Source organism: Acanthochromis polyacanthus, chromosome 12 (genome assembly GCF_021347895.1).
Source record: "Acanthochromis polyacanthus isolate Apoly-LR-REF ecotype Palm Island chromosome 12, KAUST_Apoly_ChrSc, whole genome shotgun sequence".
In the NCBI taxonomy this organism is placed as follows: domain Eukaryota; kingdom Metazoa; phylum Chordata; class Actinopteri; family Pomacentridae; genus Acanthochromis; species Acanthochromis polyacanthus.
In genome coordinates this window covers 28,958,043-28,983,734 of record NC_067124.1, presented here as the reverse complement: position 1 = coordinate 28,983,734, position 25,692 = coordinate 28,958,043, and the positions used below count along the sequence as shown (strand labels likewise).

The 25,692-nt window shown below is 39.7% G+C and overlaps 2 protein-coding genes and 1 long non-coding RNA gene across 5 annotated transcripts; 2 read left to right on the top strand and 1 right to left on the bottom strand.

Moving 5' to 3' along the window:
* Window positions 1-129: 129 nt before the first annotated feature.
* On the bottom strand, window positions 130-16,578 carry LOC110972511 (uncharacterized). 3 transcript variants are annotated; one of them, XR_002597340.2, is made up of 5 exons: window positions 13,498-13,622; window positions 12,959-13,061; window positions 5,356-5,414; window positions 3,506-4,545; window positions 130-975 (listed from the first exon to the last, which is right to left on the bottom strand). It is a non-coding gene; the product is annotated as an uncharacterized LOC110972511 (long non-coding RNA). The 3 variants fall into 3 exon arrangements; XR_007945335.1 differs by lacking the exon at window positions 13,498-13,622 and adding an exon at window positions 16,497-16,578 and having other exon boundaries at window positions 130-4,545; XR_007945334.1 differs by having other exon boundaries at window positions 130-4,545.
* LOC110971504 (protein rapunzel-like) lies at window positions 4,100-11,510 on the top strand. The gene is made up of 3 exons (XM_022221863.2): window positions 4,100-4,163; window positions 7,325-7,385; window positions 8,136-11,510. The coding sequence occupies exon 3, from the start codon at window positions 8,171-8,173 to the stop codon at window positions 8,852-8,854; it is 684 nt and encodes a 227-aa protein (XP_022077555.1). The 5' UTR covers window positions 4,100-4,163; window positions 7,325-7,385; window positions 8,136-8,170; the 3' UTR covers window positions 8,855-11,510.
* Window positions 13,668-21,439, top strand: LOC110971560 (uncharacterized). The gene is made up of 3 exons (XM_051956290.1): window positions 13,668-13,931; window positions 16,561-17,057; window positions 18,710-21,439. The coding sequence occupies exons 1-3, from the start codon at window positions 13,668-13,670 to the stop codon at window positions 19,398-19,400; spliced, it is 1,452 nt and encodes a 483-aa protein (XP_051812250.1). The 3' UTR covers window positions 19,401-21,439.
* The last annotated feature ends 4,253 nt before the right edge of the window (window positions 21,440-25,692 follow it).

Here is a 25,692-nt window from a genome sequence, read left to right as displayed (position 1 = left end):
TGCCTGATCCTGTTTAACAACCACATCTGTCAAAAATACATAAATCAGGAACAGTTAATTTCCGAGGTTTTTCCCCCAATGTGTGTCATTTTCTCTAGAAATGATGCACAATGAAAGAGAACTACAATATTTCCGTTTCGCTGTTTTATTTTAAGATATTAGGACATTGACTTGCATGAGAAAAAACACATCCAAGTAATAAAGAACATACCTGTGGAGTTAGAGAAACAGGAAACCCCACACACTAAATATAATAAACACTCTATAAAGGGACCTGTCCAAGATCAAATCAATAAATTAATTACAGATTTAGATAAACATTACTTAAAGGGGAGCTTCACATTTTTTGTATAAAAAAAGTTCACCTTTAGACGCGCTTTTATCTTCTTTACTCTGTAATCTCACCGGAAGAAAACAACAATTAAGTTGCAGCTGAAACATGAAACTAAAACAGCAGCGAGTGTAATTGCTGCACTTTAGCTCTAACTGGAAACTGAGTTTAAAGAGACAATATGTAGATTCTAATTAATACAATCAAACTACTGTCACCAAAGCTGAAAGATAAATGAGATTTTACAGTTTTCACCGTCATCATTAAATAAGTTTGAATTAAAACAGCTTTGAGGAGAAGCTAATTCCTGTATTTTAGTCTAGTTTGTTAGCTGAAGATAATTTCATTAGTTCATAACTCAGAAAGTTTGATACAAATTGATTGTTTTATTCTGTTGAGCCCAAACATCATTTTCAGTGTTGGTTTTCTGCATTAGTCACTGCTTTCAGATCTATATTATTGTGGTTTTAAGTCCGTCTACAAAATTCCTCCTGCTGCCCCACGGAGCTAAAAGCACATTTAAAAAATAAAAAAAAACAAGAAGGTCTTGCAACAGAGACCGTCTGTCACCTTGGAGAGTAAATTATACATCGTGACCACAGACAGACGCACAGCTGATCTTGCACAAGTCTGGTTTCTCCACACTGTAAAAAAACAGAAGTGAAAAAACTGTTTGTCTGGCAGCATGTTTCCAAAGCGTTTTCATCAAATTCCAGTAAAATCCTAAACATAACTCAGTGATAAATAACTAAATTCACAGGTTTCCCCCTGTATATTTTTCCTGTAATTTCAAATAGAGTTACATATTTTATTTTCACAGAAAACACCTCTTTAGTCTCATAAAATCTAGAAAATACTGTATAAATGTATATACATTCCACAATTTAATATTAACAGTTTATCAATGGAGGCAATCTGCCAATAAATGTTCTTATCCTTCACATTTATAGTAGTTCAAAGTTAAATAATCTGAACTGTATCTGTGTTGTTTATGTGTGAGATCTCACTGTTACAGCTGTGAGTTCTGCACATAAAGAAAAGTAACAAACTACATGTAATGAACCCTACAGTGTAAAAAATGAACAGATTTTTGACAGTTAACTGTCATTGTTTGAACAATTTCTTCCTATTTCACAGACTGTTACAGTTTTGGTAAATTACTGATAACTTGTAAAATCAAAGAGAAAAAAAATTAATTAATTTACATGCTAACTAAAAAATAAAAAATAAAAAGCAAACCAGAATTGTACCTAACATCAAGAATCTGTACTTTTGCAAAAGGAAAATCTGTTCTTATACAACATTTGATGGTAAAATTGCATTTCATACAGACATACACATATCCTGTTATTAGTTATTTACAGACAAACTATGCCTCTTAGGTATTCAAAAAGAGTCTCTAGATTTTCGCTGCTTTGTTTAAAAAAAAACAATAAAGTAAAAAATAAGTATTAATTCACAAGTAGTTTCAAAATAAAATGAAAAATAAAAAGCAACCAAAACTATACATACCGTCCCCCTTATGAATATTTTTTAAAGTTTTACAAATAATTAGTTCATTCACAATATGTAACCATAAAAATCACATAGTTTTAGTGTATTTAAGTCAAGTAAAAATATGTCATTATTCTACAGATATTAGCTGTTATGTTTGGCGTTTTCAAATGGATTTTTTCTGGTGCTCTTGCCGCCACATTTTCAGTTCTTTTGCACCGTATATAAAAGTGTACAGTTAGTGTATGCACAGATCTAAGCTTTTACTTCACGTGATCATTCAACATATTCACCAACATTCTTTACATAAATATCGATTTTCTTTTACGGTTGGAGAACAACTCTTTACTGTGGTTTTACATTGATAACAAGCAATTGTACTAAATTTTAAACAGTTCAAACAATCGTATAGTTTGTTATAAAGAGATGGACTCTTTTATTATAATGTTCAGATACTGGGAGACTTCACAGCCAACAGGAAATTTAAGGAAATAATCCCTGAATGTTTGCCGATTTCCATGAGGGAACCTTCGTGAACATCCTGTACGTTCCCTGAGGGTTCCCTGTGAAAGACCTTTGTATTGTATTATTACAGCCAATTTCACTGCAAACAGGAACCTCCATCAAACGTTCCCCAAACATTCTCTGAATATTACTGTTTGCTGGAGAAGGTTTTTTCCCCTGTATTTTACAGATATGTTCTCTTGGTATGATAACAAAAATGCATTAATTCATAATAAATGTGTGTAAAAACAGGTTGTAGCTGTTGTTTTTTTTACAGTGTACTGTATCTATATGACTGGCTTCAGTGTGAAACGTGATCCGCTTGACAGCTGCAGCAGCAAATGCGCACAATGAGGACAGGCGCTGCGCTTTAATAAAGGCTCCCTGCGCCTGTTTTTGAGGTCCGAGCGCTGATTCAGAGCAAATAACGGAGGCTTTGTCATTTCTACCAAACAGCCGTCCTTTTATTTCCACTTTTCCCTCCACTACAGGGCGCAGGGAGCACAGGGCTCCTGTTGTGCTGCTGCTGCTGCTTCCGGAGGCTCGGTGTTCATAGAGGGGATGCGGGGTCCTGAACCTGCTGCGGGCTCATGTCTGGACACGCAGGGAGGCAGAAGAAGGTCCGATCAGCGACCTGAACACCGCAGCAGGCTTCAGACATTCACCGTCCTCTGACGCAGCGCCGCCTCCTGCCAGCATCATGTGCATCGCGGTTTGTTTGGGGGGAAACAGCTTTAACCGTCGGCGCAGTAGTTCCTCCAAACACGAGACTTCACTGCTTTGTCTGCTTTGGTTTTTCCTGCTGACCACTGAACCCACGCTTATTTAATCCTGGATGAAGGAGCAGACTGCAGGACTCTCAGCGCACTGACTGGGTGCGTTTCCAGCTCAGCTTTTTGTCCGTTTCACAGCTATTGTTGGCCACATGGATGGTAATTTCAATTTACAGTCTGTGCTACAGCTTTGATACTATTAACAGATGTGCATTTCAGCAAAAAGTATTTTTAAATAATTAAATAATCAGCTTAAATGTCTGCAGTGCCATTGCGCCATTTGGAACGCTTTTCTCGCTGCACTTTGCTCTCTAGTGGACCTCATATTCAAGATTTTTTGAGCGCAACCTTTATTTTTCGAGCATAATTTGTAAATTTTAGACTGCATTATTAATATATTTACCATTTAAGCTGAGTAAAGTTGTATTTTTTCCTCCTGGAGCCTTTGGAGAGCTCTCTTTGCCTTTGGATGCACCTGTGCACTTTTGGAGAGGTCCATTTGGATACGCAGCTCACTGTTGGCACCGCTGGATTTTACCCGCATGAAAATATTTTCCTTCGACTTTTTTTGGTCGAATCCACAAGAAAAATGTCTCTTTGACACTATAATCCCATCAATGGAGCATTTGTAGCCTCTCAGAGATGCTCCGGGGCTTGGCAAACGCATAAAACGCAGCAGAAAGCCGGCAGAGTTCAGTTGCGCACTCCCTGACAATTGCGCTTCAGTACGAACTGTACGACTGGAGAATGGACCAGAAGAAGTTGAAATCACCGGGGTAGGAGAGAGTCTATATGATGAGGGGATTTTGCTATTTAAGGCCTCAGATATGGCATTTTATAATGGAATATTGGAGGCTATGTCTATTTGGGCCCCAAAAGGCCATTTTTGGATATTGGGGGCTCTCTGGGCTCTTTAGAAATGGTTTTGTCCATTTGGTTCACCCCTACATTTTCAACATACATGGAAGTGTCCTTTTTGCAGGGATTGCTGGGAAGAAGAAGGAGGCTGTCGAAGTTGGGACTTTGGAGAGGGAGGTGTAGTCAGATCCACTGAGAAAAAGGTAAGAAATCCTCTGTTCTGCTGTGGCCTGTGGACTCTAACGTTGGCTGGGAGGCACATGGAGGCGGTTTACTCCACATTTAGACGGAGAAATGGATGTTTTCAGGTGTATTTTGGTGTCTTTTAGGTGTAATTGAACAGGGAGGGCCAGGCCATTATGGTGTGCACTAACAAGGAAATATGGAGGCACGGCTAGGGGGAGCCAGAGCGGGGCAGGAAGGCAGCTGGCTGGGCTCTCAGCTCAGAGGGCTTATTTTAGTACTCTCAAACATTGTAGGACTCCGGAAGACACTTCATTGTTGTGTGTTCACCTTCATTAGTGCAGTTATTGTCTGGACTTTGTCAGCCTCTGGGGTCCAGAAGTGTCCAAGCTGCCACACAGCCTGCAAACACACAAGTCAGGAAACATGAAGAAACAGCAGAAAACCTTTCACATTAGACACCAAAATGCCACTTTAGTACTTTAGGAGCGGTTTTAAGTAAGAATAAAGTGTAAATGTGGATTAGCCTAGCATTGGTGTGATCATAGAAAACATTCAAGATGGCCTCTGTTCAGCTGTTTGACAGGTGAGAGCAGCTTCCTGATCTGAGTGACAGCGCAGTTTGTTTTCTGTCAACATGTAGCTTCCCCACAGAGTTAATTTTGAATTTTTACATTTTTATGTAAGCATTTTTGTGTATATGTACATTAATAGAGAAGCTGAGTCACCGGGCCACAGCTTTAGACTGTCACTGAGACGTGGGAGTGTTTTGTCCTCTTTAAAGGCCATTTTTAAAGGTCCTGCAGTCACACAGCAGTGACTGATCCGCCCACAGAGGAGCTTTCAACGCCCCAGCAGCTGGAATTCATCCCAAATATAACATTAATAAGCACTTTTATTAACTTTAAACACAAATACAACGAGAAATCCATTTTATTTACTTCTCGCAATGAATACAAATGGCAAAAACTGCTTAAGCTGGCTTGTTAAGAAATGTCTTTAAAGGTCAAAGGTCAATTTAAAGATAATTTTGTTCTAACAAAGGGTTAATTTACTGTTAAAGATACCAACACTGCTGCCGGAGTCGGTTTGATTGGCCTTAATTGTGGTCGGTGCAGCTCAGATTGTCCCCATTATTCAAAAAAATCTAAAAAAAATTACAGCAGTGTTGATTCTCTGTTGCTAAAAAACTGCAGTTAACCCTTTAATTACCTGCGTCACCTCTCGCTGTTCGTTGCATTATGTTGAGAAACGGACCCGTAGATCGTCCTCTGTGAAAACAAGCACACACAGTAAAGAGATGTTACACACTAAAGTGTTATTGGGTCTTGATTTAGTCACCATCAAGCAACAACTGTGAAGCAAAGAGGTATTTTTAGAAGGAAAAATACAAAAAAAAGAACATTTCTAGAAAGAATATATGACTTTCAACACAAAAATGACGAGATGTTGATTAAAATATGATGAAATCTTGCAAGTGTTGCTGTTGAGAAGCACTTTGTGGAGGTTTTGTCTCATTCTGCAAGATTTTCCAAGCGTGGATTTCATAAGTATTCAGATCAGTTGAACATTTTCTCATGTTTCGGTCGGTTACACGTGTTTAAAGGCATCATTTAAAGTTAACCAGAAGCTAAAGGGTTAAGCTTGAGGCAGCGTCAGAGCTTTCAGTCCACAGTAGTGGTGCTGAAATCAGACAGAGGTGGATGTTCAGGGCGTTTTTCTGTTTTTGTGGGTAAATTACTGCCCCCTGTGGCGGTCACGGGGATTTAAACAGAAAGGAAAGCAAAACAAAGCCGGGCGGTCGGTCACAGAGGCCTGTTTCATCCTGCTCAGGTCCTCAACACAACACGACTGCTGGGATTGTGTTTGTGTTGTAATCTCAGTGTGTAACACGTGGCGTTACTAAAAGATAAGAGGACGCCAAACACACCCACTGCCCTCCTCCTCTGTTCTGTCCAACATCAGGACTGCACTTATAGAAAAAAACACTCCAGTATGAGCTTATTTCAACAAATATTGGGTTTCAATGGAGATTTTAGTGCTCATTTCAGTTTGAAATTGACAGATCTGTTGTCCTCCTTTGAATGAACACATTCCTCTGGGTAGCAGCTCCTGTTCTATAATAAACAAGTTCTTCAGCTCAGTCAGTCTGAGGAGTTTGTGTCCCGCCCAGTCAGCAGCTGCTTCCTCATTCAGCTCACTGCTGCTGAGGAGCTATCAGCCCGGTCCATAGAAACACACTGACAGCTGCCTGGTGCTGAAAGACTCCAGTGCTGCTGAGGCTGTTAACTCCTTCACTGCTGAAAACTGCAGCCAGTGACAGACAAAAATCTGCTCACTTTCTGGTTCAGAGGGACAAAATGAGCCCAGAGCGGTAACATTCAGTGCTGGATGGATCTGCAGCTGCCTAAATATTGTGACTCCCAACATGCTGCTGCCCCTCATATATTTCTCTGCCCCGCTGCTTTAAAGATGTTTTTCCAGCTATCTGCCCTCAGACATTAGCTATAAATAGCAGCTGTCCCATAAATGGACTCAGTTTCGTGCAGCTACAGCTGAGGGAACCCAGATCATCACAAAAATAATCATAAGACAAAAGAAAATCCACAAAACATACATTAAAAAAAGGACAGAGATCCAGGAAATCCTTGGATTTGTTGGGTTTTGTATTTGCTGGGGTCAAAACTATAGTTCAAAATGATTTTTTAGACATTAATTAAGTATTAATTTGCTCAGTTCATCTCTGTCATGTCACATAGTCAGTTCAAGCAGTATTTTATATCATTTAAATGTTTTTAACAATGAAAACGTAATCAAAAATATTTTAAAAATCCGTCTGATTTTCTATGTAATTTTAGTATTAAAGTAGTGCATTATGATTGTAATTTCATTTGCACATTTTATATAGTGTAGTTTATTATTGATATTCTTTATATATTCCATTTAAACATATTTTTGTATAATTGGGACAAATGTTTGTTCTATATTGTACATATAATTATTAAATTCTTTTTGTAGTGTTTAAATCATTGTGTAAATTCACATCATGAATACCACACTACGAGCTTACACCTGATTGGTTAATTTGTAGCTATGATCAGTTTCTTTCAGATTTTGTGCAGCTGCTGTTTTAAAAATAACTGACTCGACGTCTTGTTTCTGTGTCTGTCTTCTGTTTCAGGAATCATCCTGATCAGCGCCTGCATCCCTGGTTTTACTTTCCCAGAGTGAGAAAGTTTGATGTAAGCATCAGCAGCTCTTCAGCAACATCTCTGTCGCTGTCATTTACCTTCAGTGTTGGAAAATAGTGTGAAACCACCACTAAACTGATCAGTTAGTGAAGACGAGCTGCAGCAGAGATGAGTTTAAAGAGAGTCAACAGGATGAACATCACTGTTAGATCAGATCAGCCTGTTGTCTTTAACTGAGAAATGACGTTTTTCTCCATTCATCGTTATCATTCGTGTAAAGCTGGGACATAAACTGTTTTTAGATTGTTTATTGAGTTTAAGAGAAGAACTTCATTGTAATAATATCAATAATACAAATTTTATTTCTGTTTCTTTCTGTCTTTTGGCTTTAAGCAGCATCCCTGATTGGTTACTACTAACAGTCAAACAAAAACAATGTTGACCTTAGAAAGGTTTAATTTAAACCAAATATCCATTTATTATTTATTTATTTGATTCTTTACTGTATATATGTTGATGCATGTTCAGCTGATCTGATAACAGTAAAACACAGGTAATTAGTGCAGATAACTGAGTTGGATGTTTTCTAGACTTTTGTTTAAATACTGTAGGGGAAAAATGAATATTTTTAAAAGTTGTTTTTATAATTGAATATGGTTGGTGAAAACTAAACCAGTAGTGAACGATATACTGATCCAGCAGCTAATACAACTTGCCCCCAGAGCACCTGATTTTGATGACTGTGCTGTAATCGTTCTGACAATCAGAGAAAAGTGACCTCTGTTTGTGTTTCTGTCTCAGATCAGCGTCTTCACGCAGCGAAGCAGCAGCTCACCATGATGGAAGAGGAGATCAGTGAGGACCGGGCCAAGCTGAAGCAGGGCCTGGTCAAAGTGCTCCAGTGCGTGGCCACCATCTCCTCAGCGGCCGCCGTGGTTAACCCCATTTTCGGCGTGGCCGGCTCTCTGATCCGGGTGGTCCTGCACCACGTGGACGACGAGGACATCCGCACCCTGAAGCGTGAGTTCGGCTCAGTGAACCGGGCGCTGGACGAGCTCTCCCACCAGAACCGCAACACGCTGGTGCAGATCAAGAAGGAGACGCTGGACGGCCAGTACTGCCGCGTGGAGGAGAACCTCAAGAACCAGTTCAGGAAGTTCATGGAGATGGTGGAGGCACGGCCGGAGCACCGTGAGCGCAAGAAAGACGACTTCGAGGAGAGCTACTCCAACGACTTGGGCGACCAGAACCTGCACACGCTCTACGACGGCGTCGTGGGCAAGCCAAAGCTCTTCAGCAGACCCATCCTGGAGGTGTACCTGAAGCACTCGCAGGGCGACCGGCGCACCATGGAGCGGCTGTGCACCCGCCTCACCTACCTGTTCTGCATCGGCCTCATCGCCCTGATGGGCTACGCCGCCATTATCGGAGACGACGAGGAGGGCCTGAGCGAGGAGTGGGCCGAGAAGATGGAGCACGTGCAGGAGAAGATGCAGGAGGCTCTGCGCAGGTGCAAATGAAGACCAGTGTTTCTTCACGTCCACATTCCCACTATAAATCTATCTTCTTCTTTTGCTTTTTCTCTCTCGATAAACACTTTTCAAGCATCTGCTTCAAAACACTATTTATCCAAACTCGCGGCATAAGCAGGTAAAGTGCTCCGTGAGACACAAACATCGCAGCTTTAACATTTAACAGCTAGTATTGAAGTGTATCACACATAGCCATAATTCAATTCATTGTTGTCAAAAAAGAACATTTCTGGTATCAACAGCTTTGACATTAATGTGTTTCTCATTACAGATATCCACAATCAAGCTGCAGATATCTGCAAATTAATTCTGACCAGTTGTATCCCACTTTCAAATATCTGCAGCTTTTTTCTGACTTGTCATAATTTTCGTTCAAGATATCTTTAGTTCCCTTAAGTTCTGGATTTCTATATAGTCCTTTGTAGGTTCTTAAATCAAGTTTGAACTGAATCCTGTTTTTGAAATCTGGAGCTGGAATTCTTATTAATCAGATATCTTGAATTAGAACTTTGACTCCACGAAATGACGTGACTGAAATCTGTAGTTACGTCAAGAAACTGTGTTAATTTCAACAAGAAAACATAGTTTTTGACAGATTTTTCACAATGAAACTGAGACTAAGAAACTAATAAAGTGAGAGAAAAAAATGAAACTAATAAAGAACCAATTTTCCCAGATGAGAAACATGATGTATAGTTGGACCCTTTAAGTCAACAAATTAAAACTAAACGACAATCTTATAAACGGAAAAATTAACAGAATCTGCAGAATTGAAACTGCAGCTCCTGAGCAACAATTCCTCCTGATCATAAGATCTGTAGCTGTACCTGGTGGTTCAGGCAAATAACTTACAATGCTAAAATCATTTTGAAAGTCCAGCAAAAAGGCAAACTGTGAACTTGCAGGCAGCAGCCAACATTTGTAAAACATTAATGTAACGCTGGATTTACCATTAAAGTTAGCTTCATGGTGCTGTCAGACGGAAGGAGTCAGATCCAGAGTATGAAGTCGTTAACTGGATGTACTGATCACTGCAGGGCCTCAAAGTGCTCCCAGTGAAAAAGTGCAAAAATGACACCAAAACAGCACTATTGAAAACTAGACAAAAAGCTTTTAGTTTCTGTGATCAAAACTGACAAAAATGCAATGATTAAAATCAAACTGGCACACACATTAGTGAAAATAACCTTAAATTTCATGTAGAACAGCTGCTAAGTGAACAAGCTTTCCAAACATACTGTATCACTGCAGCTGCAATGAGTAAACTACAAGTCTATCATGCACAGACTGTATTATTTCCTGTGTTGAGACTAATCACAGTGATGTTCTGGATGTCTGCTGCTGCTGCTCTGATGTGTGTAAACCAAATTACAGAGCCTCTCTAAGTTAGTAACACCTGTGATTTTAGCTCTTAAATGTTAAAACTGCTTATTTCTGCCTGTTTTGTGTTGCTTTCACTTGTAAAACTGGCTAAAATTCACTGATAAATTCTTCAAGATACAAATGCAGATGCAAAAAAAGCCAATTATTGATCAGCTGTGGGATCTTGACGCTGCTCTAAAAGCTGAATTACATTTTTGTGAGCACTGTGAGGAACCTGCATGCCATATACATGATACTGATGACCTGTTCTGGATTTAAGCGTCATCTTGAAGTCCTCAGCTGGTGACTTGTACCCCCGACTTTATGCACTTTCTATTGTAGTTTTATGGGAAATATATATAAATATATGTACAAAAATAACACTACAAGAATTTCAGCATGTTGAGAAATGCTGAGCAGCCTGACTAAAGAAAACCAAGGAGCATCCCAAAGTTTCACAACTCTGAATGTAACTGCAGCCACATCTGGGCATTTCCATTTACTACATGCAACTGTGTGCAAATTAGCGAAATACGCAGCACAGATATTATACGTTTCTTACGCTGGATTGAATTTTATTTTACACTAATATTTTTTGTTCATGTTGCTGCGTAGAATTCTTTCCTTTCTCTGCTGATTTCTGGTTGGAAAATTGTAAACACTAACAGTACAAGTGAAATCTTTCTCGATGTACGTCTGACAAAAGCAAAACTTCACCACAGCAGGAGACACTGGTAGCCATAATTATTGAATCTGGATTCTATTAACCAGAGCAGCTCCTTTCTTTTCTGTTTAAAAAACATATTATAGCCAAGCAGATGAAATGCTGTGTAACAGAATCATCTGTAGGGTTCTTTAGTGAGTCTTCATTTGTTTTTTGCTTCTTTTTTTTTTAGTTAAACCTTTTTTGTGCTTCCTTTCCGACCAACAGTGCCTCAGTGTGCCATTACTTTTACATTATTTTCTTTACTTGTAAGAGGTGAAATCATTTTGTAAGTGTCTTTTTTTTAAGTGAACTGGTGGCATCAGTAGCGTCAGATGGGTTTGTTTCACTGCATCAGAAGACATCACCCTGCTCTCCTGCTCTCAGTACTAAACTGGCTGTGGTAGCGTTCCTTTTCTCTTGTTACGACACTATACGCTGTCGATGTGGAGGAAAACTGTACGGACCTCTTGAGGCTTTTTTGAAATGTCATATATGTGAATATGTTGCCTTTTTTGTTATGGATATTTGATGCCTGGTTGTATATGCGCCACTATAAATAAACATGAGTGAACCAACGATGCCGACTCAGACTCGTGAATGATGACTAAAAGCAGTAAGAAAAGTAATAAATTACACGTTTGGAAAATGTTTTCCAGACAAAAAGTGATTAATTTTACACCGGTTATATGGTTTGTTTTTGATTTCTGTGTAATCTGAGCAGATAAAAATTATATTTCTTGATCAGCCACAGCGCTCAGACGGACTAAGAAAGCCTGCAGATAACTGAACTACACTAAACAACAAATTGGGAGGAAAAAAACCATCAATATTCCAGAAGTTGGGGTGCCAAAAAAAGTATGGTTACAAAAACAATTTTCAAGCCCGAATTTTACACAAACTCGTGATTTTAATTGGTCAATAATGGATTTTTACATGTGTATAAACAAACCATATATTAATTTTTAAAGCAAATTAGATTATAAAAAGTTTTACACAGAAATACTAAAAAAGTTAGTAAATTTACAATATGTTGAAATTTTATTTATTATGATTTTATTTTATTTTCCTCATGCAATAAATAAGATTAAATTTGATAGATCAATAGATAATCATGGTTATTAGTAGCACTATTATGTTTATTATGATTTTTTCATTATATAACAATCACAATAGAATTAGTATTTTCTTTGATATACATTTATACACAATCTTGCACTGTTGTACCAAACGTTTGTCATTAAACAAGTTTGTGTCAAAATACAAAGCCAATTTTTTTTCTACTCTCACTAGTACTATCTAATTTTATGCATATATTTACAGTCTGGTACACAAATTTAATCTCATCCATGAAACTTTGAAAAGATGAAGATACCATAAATTGACATAATTTCTTTACTGTCTTTGAATGCAAATAATTATAATATTTTCTCTTACAAAATTAGCATTTGATGGTTATTCACAATTTTGAACTGTTTGTTTTACATTAAACATGTAAACTCATGGTCTGTTTCTCTCTATGATCACTTTTAAGATGTAAATGTGTTTTATTATTGGTTCTTTCTTAAAGCTGTTCAATAACACTGCAAAAATTCAATATAAAAATCAGTATCTACATTTAGAACAACAGATTTAACCTGATAAACTGGTTTAGTTGCTGAACGTATAAAACAAACGGAAGCTCTTCGCGGTCAGAAACGTGCAGTTCACTGATTTGCGCGCAAGAGGGCGTCAGTACTTCAGTTGAGCCACTTGAACACCTGTTCTGTGAACTCCTCGAGGCCCCACAGCACAGAAGCATCTAAAACCTGTTTACTCGGAGCACAGCTGCTGTCTGAGCAAAGCAGCTTCAAGTCATTCCAAAGATCAAAACAGGCGCAGCGGAGGTTTAAATCCAGGTGAGCTGTCTCAGGTTAAGTCCCTCCGGTTTGGCCCTCATGCACCCAATATGCAGCTGAACAGGTTTGAGAACCAAAACAGGAAAGTGTGCGTTTCAGGCATTTGTAGCTCAGATTTGAGGCGCTTACCTGCAGACTGATGAGCGTCTCTGAGCCACGTCCTCCGTCATGTGATGGAGCCGTTCTTAAATCTGCTCAGGAGATGAGCTCGTGTCGAAGAATCCATCGATACCTGAGGGAAAATCCGGATTATTTCAGCTATTTAAATAAAACAGAGATCGAATATGAATGTTCGGACAAGATGTGAAAGACTTGGAAGATGATTTTTTTGGCTGAGGGAGGCTGGCAGGGCGCGTCGTGTGCGCGCACAGGAGGAGATGTGGGGTTTAATCCGAGCATCACGAACACCTCTGATATAAATAAATAAAGACAAAAATACTTATCCTACCTATACATGCTTGAAATACATCTGAGCAGACAGGCAGCAGATACAGACTGGTGTACATTAAAATGTCCTTCCTCTGGTGACACATTCAGAATCGTAATCCAAATCTAAACGTTTGGCAGTGCGTAAAATCATCCTTTTACGTTTTGAGCTGCTAAAAATGAAAAACAGCGAATCGTTTTATACACTTAAAGCCCCAAAACAGCTTCCCCCACCGTCTTACCTCAAGTTTGGGTCCTTTTTCACAGCACATTATGGTGACGCATCTGTGCCAAGTGCGCAAGAAATCTAAGGTGATTGGAAAATAAAAGATAAGAAGACTAGGTTCAGAATCCTTTCGGTTCTGGTGAAGAAAACGGATCGTCCTCTCCTGCGCCTTTGTCTGGAAAGAAAATGGACCCTCCACAGATTTCACCTCCTGCAGTTTGCGCTCAGTCTGTCTGTCTTTCTGTCTGTTTCTTTCCCTCTCTCCGTCTCTCTCTCTCTCTCTCCTTTGCAGATATTCAGTGCGCATCTCCTCTCTGGATCCTGTTTTGGACCCCTCTCTCAGAGAATCGTGGGAATTTTCTCCAACTTGAAGCAGCAAGAAAAAAAAAACTTGTGTGCAGCTGTTTGAGCTCATCAGGCGTGACGCTTCAGCACAGTCGTTTCATTGAGGTACAGAAAAGCGCTTTTGTCATGTCATGAATGTCTATCTTCCATCAGAAGGGGGGAAAATGTTGTAAGGTGTGTCCAGTGCTCGCAGGGGATTTGTGCGCAAAAAGGCTGCAGTTACGCATTTGTTTTGGGTGACATTCAGACATGCAGTTATAATAGTTTTAAATATTTGGATTATTGTTGCAAATGCACTATTTATTTGAAGATTTAGATGTTTACCTGATTACCCTGCTTATCTGTAGATGCTTTCAGATATGAATAAAACAGAAGTGATGTGCAGATATTTAGTGGAGGAGTTGAGTGACGCAGCTTCATCCACAGACCTGCGTCTAAACGGAGATAATTCAAGTACACGAGGCTCCGAGGAAGGATGGAAGGGGATTTTAAACACGGGCTGACCTTGTTCTGTTCCCCGAAATGAGTCATACAAGACTGAAGGGCACCCGTGTCATTTTCTCTTCCAACTATCTCAGGCCCCCATTTTGTTTGTATGACATCATTACCTGCATTCTTGTTGGGTGGTTTTTTTTCTTCTGCAGTTCAAGGATTCATTCTGACATTGTTAGGATTAGCAAAATACACGTTTTAAAATGCTGTCTCTCCTAAATGACAAATACCAATTATCTAATTTCTGTTTAGGATGCAAACATTTACATACAGTGCCTATAAAAAGTAGGCACCTCTCTGAAGTTTTCCTCTTTTATTGCTTTTCAACATTAAATCAAATTCAATATAATTTGATTTGTGGCAAGAATTTGCAAAAGATTAAAAAAAATGACTTGTGTGAAAAGCAAAAAGAGATGAAACAGATTAAAAATATAAAATGTTAAATAAGTGACTGCCTCAGTCTTCCCCCACTTCCACTCAGTATTTAGTAGAGGCACATCTGGACACTGTAATTTGAACTCATTCTTCTTTCCAAAACTGCTCAAGCTCCATCAGGTTACATGGAAATCTTCAGTGAACAGCCCTTTTCAAGTCCAGCTACAAAATCTCAGTTGGATTGAGGTTTTGACTCCGACTCTCATATTCGCCTTGTTGTCTTTGAACCATTTCTGTGTAGCTTTGGTTGTTTGCTTCACCTGGTTGTCCTACTGGAAAACAGACCTTGTCCCGTGTTAAAGTTCTTTTGCAGACTGCATCCGGTTATCCTCCAGGATTTCTCTGTACTTTGCTGCATTCGTTTTACCCTCTACCTTTACAAGTCTTCCGGGGCCTTCTGCTGAAAAACATACTCAATTGATGATGCTGCCACCACCATGCTTCATGATAGGAATGGTGTATCTGTAATGATGTAGCGCCTGGTCTGATGGGGAAAAAAGGTCAATTTTGGTCCCATCAGACCAAAGAACCTTCTTCCAGTTGAATTCAAGCCTCCAATATGCCTTCTAATGAAATCTTGTCTGGATTTAATATGAGTTTTTTCAGCAGCGGCTTGTCTTTGCCACTCTCTCACAAAGCTTTGATAGGTGTGGAACAGCGAACAGTTGTTGTGTGTACAGTCTTTCCCATTCCAGCCATTGCAGACTGTAGCTCCTTCAGAGGAGTCATTGGTGTCTTGGTGGCCTCCTTCACTCGTCTCTTTTGTGCACAGTAACTTGGTTTTTGGGGAGGACCTGCTCTCGTCAGATTTACACATGTAGCAAATTCCTTAAATTTCAACATGACAGATTTTGCTAGACTCAAAGACTATTCAGTGACTTGGAATTTTTCTTCTGAAAAGCCTGAGTTTTGTTTTTCAATAACATTTTGATAGAGTCACTTGATTCATCAGTGATTGAACCTTCCAGATACAAGTGCTTTTCTGCTACAATCACTTGAAAAAGTTTCACTGCACTCATAATTTCCATTTCACCAGCCGTGTGATTTCCAGCACTGACCGGCTGAACCTGTGTGGAATTATTCCAGTTACTTTAAGAGGGGCGAATACTTAATCGATCATTTATTTTATATTTTTTAATCAATTTGTATTGCTTTGTAGAAATCTTTCATTTTGACAAAGAAAAGTCTTTTTTTTGTAAATTCTTGTCAAAACCGAGGCCATGGTTCAATGCTGAAAAGCAATAAAAGTGGGAAACATAAAAATGGAGTGAATGCCTTTTATAGGCACCGTATCAGTTCAGCAATGTTTTTTGTAAGTTATTAGGTGCTTTAATGGTCAATTCCTCCATGAAAAGTTCACTTTTTTAATGAGGAACAGGTTGATAAACACATTCTAGTGCAGAACATTTTTCTGAAAATCAAGCAGTCGTAACTTTAAAACAATTACAGGGTTGTTAAGCAAAGGTGAAGGGTTGTGTTTAAAAAAATAACATAGTTTTGCTACACAAATTCATATTCTGGTTATATCCTTAGCCTTTTTATGTAAAATGCCACATAGGTGAACGTCTTTTGGTCTCATTGAGTTTTCAGACAGAAAAACAACACGTCATTGATGCTGCAAACTATCAGGAGTTTGTTTTAAAGCCAGTAAAGGTTGATAAATGTCTAATCTTTCCGAAACGTGATAAAAGTCATGGAACAAAGATCTTTTCTATGAATACGATCGAGGAATAAAGATTTTACCTTGTCCACACATTTCTTCAGCTGGCAGGTTTCATTTAAGCTTCTGTTGCTCTGTGTGTCCCAGAACATGAGCAGCTCTTTGGAGAGGGTTGTTGCCCAGAAGAAGGAGGCCATCGAGGCAGTGATGGACATGTTTGAGAGGGGGGCCGAGGTGTTGGCCAGCGCTGTGGGCGAGCTGTTTCCGCTTTGCGAAGCCGCCGCTCCGGTTCTGCGTCTGGCCTTAGACAACGTCCAGAGCAAAGAGGTTTTCTACGTCAAAGAGCAGTTCCTAACTGTGAGGAACAAGCTGGATGTGCTCTCCAGCCAACTGGATGACATCGACTGTGAGATCAAGAAGGGCAGGCTGGACTCACAGTACTTCTCTGTGGAGGAGAACATCAGGAATCAGTTCAGGAAGTACATGGACATCCTGGAGGCAAAACCGCAGTTCAAGGATGTGAAAACGAGGCTTTTTGTGGAGCACTTTGCAAAAACCGGAGGGGAGAAGAACCTGTTTGTGCTGTATGATGCTCTGATGGGGACTAACAGCTTTGGAGAGTCAGTCTTAGAGCTGGTAGAAAGGTAAGTCTTCATATTTCAACTAGGGTTCTCCTGATCAACCCGGTCTCACGGGGATTCGTGAAACTGTCACGTAAGTTTTAGTTTCGGTTTCGTGCGCACCAACACGATTTCGTCATGTTTTTCGTGCCGCTCACCACGAAATGTTTTTCGCTGTGGTAATCACATCTGAAAGTGGTTTATACCGGCGGATTCATGACGATCTAAGCTGTCCATCGGCGTATACTGCTTGTGTGATCGCGTTTGCGGCCGCCGGCCGCCGGACATTCTTGAAATTCCTATGCAAATTGGTAAGTGTACCACCGGCTTATGGTTAGGTTATGGTTAAGGTTATGGTTAGGGTTATGTTTAGGAACGATGTCATGCAAAATATAGCGTTGGATTCGCCACGGTTTTACATTAAAAATATAATATACACATTCTTTTGAAATACGTTCTGAGTGGCACGAAAAGTCCGCCGTTTAAAATACATTGGTGCGCATTTCGTGGTGAGCGGCACGAAAAACATGATGAAATCGTGTTGGTGCGCACGAAACCGAAACTAAAACTTACGTGACAGTTTCACGAATCCTCGTGAGATCGGGCTGTCCTGATTTGTGTCAAAGATCAGAATCAGGGCCGATCTAAGGCATTTTTTGATCAGTCAGTAGCGGCCCAAAATGGCGCTTCAGATCCAAATTCTGAAAACATTTTCTAAATCAGTACTCACTGGTGTCATCATTCAATAATTAATTAATTGATTAACCACAAATTGAGTACAGTGGACATTTGTTCTGCATTGATATTGCCATTTTGACATAATCTGGGATGCAAAGTCAGCTCCCTTAAATATGCCCCTCGTATACTGGTACGCTGTCCTAGTCCATCCCAATATGTCTAAAACCATGCCAGTCTCCATATAATTAAGATAAAACTTTTTTAATCCAGAGGGAAATTTTTTTTAACAGATATTGCTCAGAGAAACAAAATGACAAAACATCAGAAATGCAGTACCTAAAAGGCACAAAAACAATAAGATGTAAGTACGATATAATGCTGAAATAAAATGAGCACGCTAAAATAAGACTAGAATAGAACAAAAAAGGTAATTATGTTCCTATACCAACTAAACTGCATTCTGAATTATGTTTGGTAGGGAAATGCATTTTCTGCTGGATTACATTAGTAACATATCACACATATGTTTCTGACTAACATATCTTTCCCTTTAATTTTATTGGTGTAGTGGCTCTGCTTTTCAGCCAACCCATCAGATATTTAATGAAGTGCTAAAAAGATCCTCCATGTCATGCTTCACTTAAAATTCATCCTGCTCAACACAAATCCCCCTCCACTCACCTCAGTAAAGGAAAAAGAAGTATGCAGTGTATTTTATTTTCGTGTGAACTAGTGCAAAACAAACCAGAGCTCGGCAAATTTGTCAGGTTCTCTCCCATATTGTGCTTTGACCTCTTGATGTGAGCGACACCGAGCTTCAGGTAAGGTTCCAACTTTTTAAAAAATTTGCTTTGCACTCAGTCCAAAATCCTTCGCTCACACTCAGGGGCTCTGTTCAGGACAAGTCTAATTTCAACATACTTCTGATTCATTGTAGTTGCTTCTGTGCTTCTTTGGGCCAACAGATATAAAAAATAATGGAGTCCTCTGTTTTGCAGGTATGTGGCGAGGAACCGCCGTCTCCTGGAAGATTTCTGTGTCCGGATGAAGGAGCTCTTCTGCTTGGGTCTGATTGCTCTGCTGGGCCACTGTGCTTTAACCCAGGGCCAAGAGGAAGAACAGGACAAAATCCAAGAGTGGAGCAGCAAAATTGAAGAGGTAGAGTCCAGGATGAAGACCACCATTGAGTCCTGTGTTGCTGCCTTCCCAGAGCAAGCGAAATTAGATGCCCAGCGCCTCCTGCAAGAAACAGAGGGTGAAACCCTGCAGGATACAACTCAGCAGCTTCTGGAGTTGTTGGTGAAAAAGTTCGACTGGGTGCACTGGTCAGTGCGGCTCATCAACCACTCCGGCAGCACCTACCGCAACTGGCGAGCAGGGGAACATTTCCACCACGTGGCGGGACAGAACTGGTTCGAGGTGCTGCAGGTGAACAACATCAACCTGGTGGTGTCGTACAGCACCAAACCACAGCCGGTGCCCCGCGACTGCATCCGGCAGGCGATGGAGGGCCAGGGAAAGAAGGGAAACGCCCCAGCAGTGGTGGAGGTGCTGGAGAAGCAGCTGTGTGGGTTTGTTGTCCACGCAGTGAGCCGCCACAAGGAGTCTGCAGCCGCCTGGAGCTTTCCGGACGACTGCCATTACTGGGAGAGGCACAAGAACGTGGCTGTTTGTGTGCACTCAGAGTGAAGCTGACACATGCGCTGGATTTTGGGGTTTTACAGTGGAAAGATGCATTTTAGCAGAGATGTTCTTGATTTGTGTGGCTGTATAACTTTACTGTAAACTAAAAAAACTGAACCTCATAAACATGGGATGCTCTGATCTGATGTGCTGCACTGATTGGAGGTCTTTACTGTGAAGCAGGATTTAAGATTAGCGAGATAACTTCAGGCTAAACTGGGTTTTTGTTAAACTACAGACAATAATGTATTAAAACAACAATTAAAAAGTAATCATTTACATGTTAATCATACCATCAAAAAATTCTCAAAACATTCCTCACTGCCTGTCATTTTAAGGTTGCTCACATCACACACGTGATGCTGATAAATATGAGATTGAAAGTCAGATAAGCTCATAACTCTGGCTGTAAAGTCAATTTAGAGAAGCAGTAGTGCAGTATTTTTTGTCTGAAACATGAATTATGAAGGACAAAATATATAAGAAAATAAATGTACCCAGGTGTTTTGCATCGCTGTTTTGTTTTTATGTTACGTCACACATAAAAGGACTTCCACTGGACCATCCGCATCAGAACAGCAGCGATCAGATCAGTGCATCCGACCAGAGAAAATTACTCGCTCTTTATGTCGTACATATTTGAAATACAGAGTTTTAGCCGTTTAAATACTAACCACTAAATATCAATTTGAAATTTCTGGCTCACTAACAGTTTCACTCAGCTGCATACAGTGATAATCCCGTCTCCCTTAAGACATGTTTTCTGCAGACATGGTTTCTGCTGAGGCTGCATCCACGGCGCTCTGCTCCCATTTTGTCTCTGCTCAGCAGGCTGGCCTACATAACTCTGACAGGGAGCCGAGAGGTGACTTTTTCAGGCGTGAAAAACAGGAGACTTGGAGTTTGGCACCGGAGACGCGACAATGTGCCTTGTGTTCTAAACACAGTCCTCAATGCTGAACCGAAACCAGCGTTGACCAGTCTGTGCCTGCAATTATGTAAGGAACTGTGCTTACTGCTTCACTATTCTGGTGACAAATGATCATTTTTGTGTTTTGCACTTAAACCAGATGTGATTGACTTTATTTTTTAATCATTTATGTACATTCCTCTGCCTATATTGGTGCCGTTTGTCTGCTTTATCATAGTTTACGCTAAGTGTTTTTCTTGTTTCACACAAACTAATGTTTTTTTAAATTTAAATGGTATCAACAATTTTGAGGTATTTCTCAAGTGAAATGTGTCATTTTTAGGAGTGTTTGCCATCCACTTAAAACTTGAGAGCTGAACAAATTCACACAATGCTGATTAAAGAGCCCATATTCTGCTTTTTTGGGGTTTCTCCCTTTCACTCAGTGTGTGATTTATGCAGCGAAGTACATGTCAAATTGACTTATTGTCCTCCACAAAAAATCTGCTCCTTACTTGCCTGAAACATCTTTCAAGTTCAGGCTTTTCGTACATTTCTTATCGATGCTATCAAGAATAAGCAGCTTCCTCGCAATCTGACATAATTTCCTAACTGGAGCCATTTCTTCTAGAGATACATCCCAATTATCAGAAATCTGGGGTCACTAGCCAATGTTACTTTTCTTTTGTCAGACCAGCCGACCAATCAGAGCAGGCTGGGCTTCTCAGGAGATAGGATTTAAAGAGACAGGAGCTAAAAAGGAGCAGTTCAGACAGAGGTGCTCAATGAACATTGAAGCATGTAAACATATTCTAGTTGACCACACAAGTATATTTTTAAACCTGGAAACGTGCAGAATATGGGCTCTTTAAGTCGATAATTTCCATGTAAACCTCCCTGTATTTCACAGTATACCTACAGCAACTAGGAGTACAGTGAAGCCTACAGATGGAAAACTTACAAAGCTTCCAGAAAATAAACTCCACATTACAGGTTTAAACCCCTATTACACTCAACTAATTGTTTAAAGTAGTGAAATTGGTATTTATGCACATCAAAATGTATCATTCATTTTGTTAAACAGCTTCAATGTTCATACCAAAGAATCTCAATAAAATCAGTGCATGACCAACAATCGGTGTGACTGTTATTCTTTATGACAAATAATGACCAAAAACAAACAGCAAATGGATGTGTAAACACGTGTAATCTAATATCCGCCTCCCTTTTCTTGTCCAAATGTGATTTACGCAGCGCTGTTAGGGCCTGTGGCGGTGCAACCTCAGCAACACTGACTAATTTAATTGATATTTACACATAAGTCAGCATTTCCTGACCACAGCTCTCGTCTGATAGTCTATGAATAACCTTTGGCTGAGCTAATATCCTGCAGACGAGCAGCAAAGTGCTGGGCTTAGCAGGATCGGTCATAATGCGAGCGCTGCAGAGCGGGTGGAGACGCTCATCATTTCATATCTGAGTGGATCTGCAGGGTCTGTAACTGCTCTGCTGTAAATCAAACCTGTCAGAGTTCATCAGGCGTCATCAGTTACACACAGTCCAGTGCAGGAGGGACGAACCCAGTGGCAGGGAACGTTCCCACAACATCGGCTAACACTAACTACAAGTTCCAATAATGTTTTCAAGAAAATGGTTTAATCAAAGGCTCAGAGTGTTTTGAGAAGATCTTAATTTTCAATAATGTTCCTATAAAGTTAATATAATGTTTTATCTTCAACATTCAAAGGACGCTGTCAGGAACACAGATGATGTTCTATAACAGCAAAGGAGAAATGTTCTCTAATCAACATTTATAAAATGGTTTTATAAAGTATTCTATACTGTCATATACTAGCAAACGTGGAATATTTTACCTGCAATGCTTTGAGGATCCTTTGGGGATGTTGTTGAGGAACACATAGAACCGATAAAATGTTTGCTCAGTGGTAACAAAGCATGGACGTTCTCCGAGCAACATTCAGAGAATGTTTTAATGATGTTTGATGACAGAAGATTCTTTATAAGATGTTCTTGTAAAGTGATAAATTAATAGACCCTCCAGAAAAACGCGGGCAAAAATCCTTAATTATGCGGGCTAAAATCCTTGATTATGCGAATAAATATGCTGGGTTTTTATGCCATTTTGTGCGGGGAAATTGAGGAAAGTTGCAAAGTATGCGAATAGTTGTGAAATATGCTAAAATATGTGCGATTCATCTGCCGTCTGGCTGCGGAGTGATGTGTCCTCTAATCAGACACTGGGACTGCTGCGGGGTTACTGGACTGACAGCCTGTGCTTTGGGAGGGGGAGAAGCTCACAGCAGCACCTTCTGCTTGCTGAGGACAGTAACTGCAGAATGATCCGAGTTTTCCTGTCAGTCTCCAAAACGTCAGAAAAAGTCGCTAGATTTGTCGCTAGTCGCTTTTGACAAAAAAGTCGCTAGGACGCTTTGGAAAGTCGCTAGATTTAGCGAGAAAGTCGCTAAGTTGGCAACACTGGTGCCGCGCTCGGCATCAGCTCGTGCTTCTAGTGTGTGTGTGTGAATGCGCGAACTGATGATGTCAGGCTGGGCGTCACATAAAAACTCCCTCACAACCCCATTTATATTGGTTATAGTTTTCTCATTTTATGCGGAAATTGTGAAATCAAGCGGGACCCGCATATTTCTCTTTTTTTTTCGTGGAAATGTGAGATTCTTGCGGGAATTATGCGCTGTTTTATGCGGCATTTTGGGAAATAATTGACCCCCACATAATCAGCGGCATTTTGGTGATTAATGCGGGAATTCACACGATCGCATAATCGCGTTTTTCTGGAGGATCTAAATTAAGACACAAATAAACTTGACCTGCAATGTAATGTTTTACAGATGTTACTGAGGAACACATTATGGAACATTCTGCTACAAAATACTGCCATAATGTTCTACTACAACAAAAGTAGAACAATTTACCTGCAGTGTTTTAACAATGTTTTGGGCATGTCTTTGAGAGAACACATTACAGATCCTACAAAACGTTTCCACAATGATAAGGAAGTGAGGGTGTTCTGTGGAAAACATTTTCAAGACGTTATTGATTCTTAAAATGACAGAATGTTGGAAAGGTGGAACATTGTCGCTGCAATGTTCTGAGAATGTTTTGCAGGTGTTGTTGAGGGAACATAAAGAATGTTCTTCCATAAAACATTCTCACAGTGTTTCATGATTACAAAGGAAGAACATGACCAGTGCCACATTCTGCTTTGAGGATGTTATAGTCTCATCACCAAACATTTTTAGAACATCTGTAGTTAGCGAACGGCTGCCGACAAACATTACTAGAACTTTCTTAGAATATATTGGGAATAAAAAGATCTAGCTGGGTAGTTGTGGCCCTCCTGCACTGTTAGAAAACAAAGGCTCTGTGTGTTAAAATGCTGGAAGATTTCCTCATTCAATATGGATGTGACGGTTCCAAAAATAGCCCCAAACCAAAAACTCTTTACATTCGTCATCATTGTTTCATCACAAAAACAAAACAATGGAAAATGTGTCCTCGCTGCACCTGCTACGCACAAAACCTTCTTATTCTTAGAAAAGGCAGACGGGTGACTAATATGTTTTACCACCTTTGAAGTATCTGCGCTTTAATCCTGCACTGAAAACACAGAAAGCGTGGAGCAGACAGACGGATGGGTGTGCCAGACTGCAGATCAAACACACAACAGAACCATTCTCACAATCAACACAATGACACGAACCACACTGATGCTTCACCAGCCGTTTAACTTTGACGATATATCTGTAGCTACGCTTGATTTAAACAAACCTCACCATTATTTTTGAACCCAGAGAGGCGGATGTTCATTTTAACATCATGAGCAGGAATGTTCACTGTTTGAAGCCGCTTCCACTGCAAGCCAGAGGATTCATTAGTGGTTGTGTGGGCTTTGCCTAGGTAACAACTATTGATCCGAGAGGCTCTTCTCCTGCATAAAAGGCTCTGGCTGTGTTAACCCGTCAATCCTGACTGTCATTATGGGAAGCATCTGTTTACTGACTAAGAGCCGCTGCATCAAGCTGCAGCAGTCAGACTTGCACTGTTTATGTGGTTGAAGGAAGGTTAAAGTAGAGGTTTTCAGGGTGAAAGAGTCGAATCTGGTCAGGAAATGGTACCAGAGGAGGTCTGCAGACAGAGGGCGCTATCAACATACAGAAATATTTGAGAAACACAAACAGTCTGCTGCTGATGCATTTTTTAGGCATTTTATGAAGAGGAGGATTTAAAAATGAGACTGCTTCTGAAAACTAAAGCATGCATTTTAATTTTGAAGCTTTACTTTGTAGCATCTACACACAGAGAAAGAGCAAGCAGTCGCTGTACGCTCCAAAAAAGTGCTTTCAATTAGTTTCCTCAATAGTTTATGACTTTTTTTCCCAAGATGATGATAAATTTTATTCTTGAGGCAATTTTATTCAAGTTACAGCTGCTTGGATTTAGTTTTAAATCAACTAACGCAGAAATTTGAGTTGAAATTACACACAATATTAATACTGTAGACAAATAAAAAGGTTTAGCTAAATGAGTAAATAATTCGTTTTTTGAAATCTTGCAACCATACAATTAAGCGTAGGTATTAAGATTAAATGCAAAATTCATGTGCTAAATGTTCTACTCATAGAAAGCTCGACCGCATATCAAATCAACTAAGAGCCAGCAACCACTTTTTGTGCCTAAAATGAATAAATAATTGCGATAAATAATCTCAGTATTGATCCTCATTACAATCATATGGACCTACAATCTTAATCTCTAATGATGGATTATGTTCAAACAATAAACTGCAGTGAATTCGGGAAATTAGATTTTCCTCTATAATCAGATTTAGTAAAAAATGACTTGATTTTTAGCATAAAAACAATTTTATAAGTTTATCTATCTAGTGTCTTGCATTTAAGTTGATATATTTTGAATATTGTTTAGTATGTAGGGAAGAGAGCTTGAAATCCTGACCTAAAGGAGAAAAGTAAAGTTATCAAGCCAATTTTATCAGAGTTTAAATTTACAAAAATTCAAATTACACATAACATTCAGTTGATGCAGCATCATCAAAGTAATGTTTTCAGCTTAAAAGGTTTAACTAAATCGGTAAATTAGGTTTTTTCGTCTTGCATCCCTTGAATAACTCTCTAGAGTGCACATGGAGCCTACTGCAGATTGATTTTTGACATTTACCGGACAAATTATAGGAAGCAGTTACAGATGTTTCCGTTTCTCTGCTGGTACGTAGTAAAGGGAGTTTTATTTTAACAAAGGAAACATGACATTAAAAGGAAAAAAATCCATTCTGGTGCCATTCTGGAAATGACTAAATCCCAAGAAAAAGACATTCAGCTCACAATCCCT

Bases quoted from the DNA above. Each gene is read 5' to 3' on its own strand.
- LOC110971504 (XM_022221863.2), top strand. From the start codon at position 8,171: ATGATGGAAGAGGAGATCAGTGAGGACCGGGCCAAGCTGAAGCAGGGC.
- LOC110971560 (XM_051956290.1), top strand. From the start codon at position 13,668: ATGGACCCTCCACAGATTTCACCTCCTGCAGTTTGCGCTCAGTCTGTC. The intron at 13,932-16,560 runs GTACAGAAAAGC...TGTGTGTCCCAG, and splicing joins AGCACAGTCGTTTCATTGAG to AACATGAGCAGCTCTTTGGA. The intron at 17,058-18,709 runs GTAAGTCTTCAT...TCTGTTTTGCAG, and splicing joins GTCTTAGAGCTGGTAGAAAG to GTATGTGGCGAGGAACCGCC.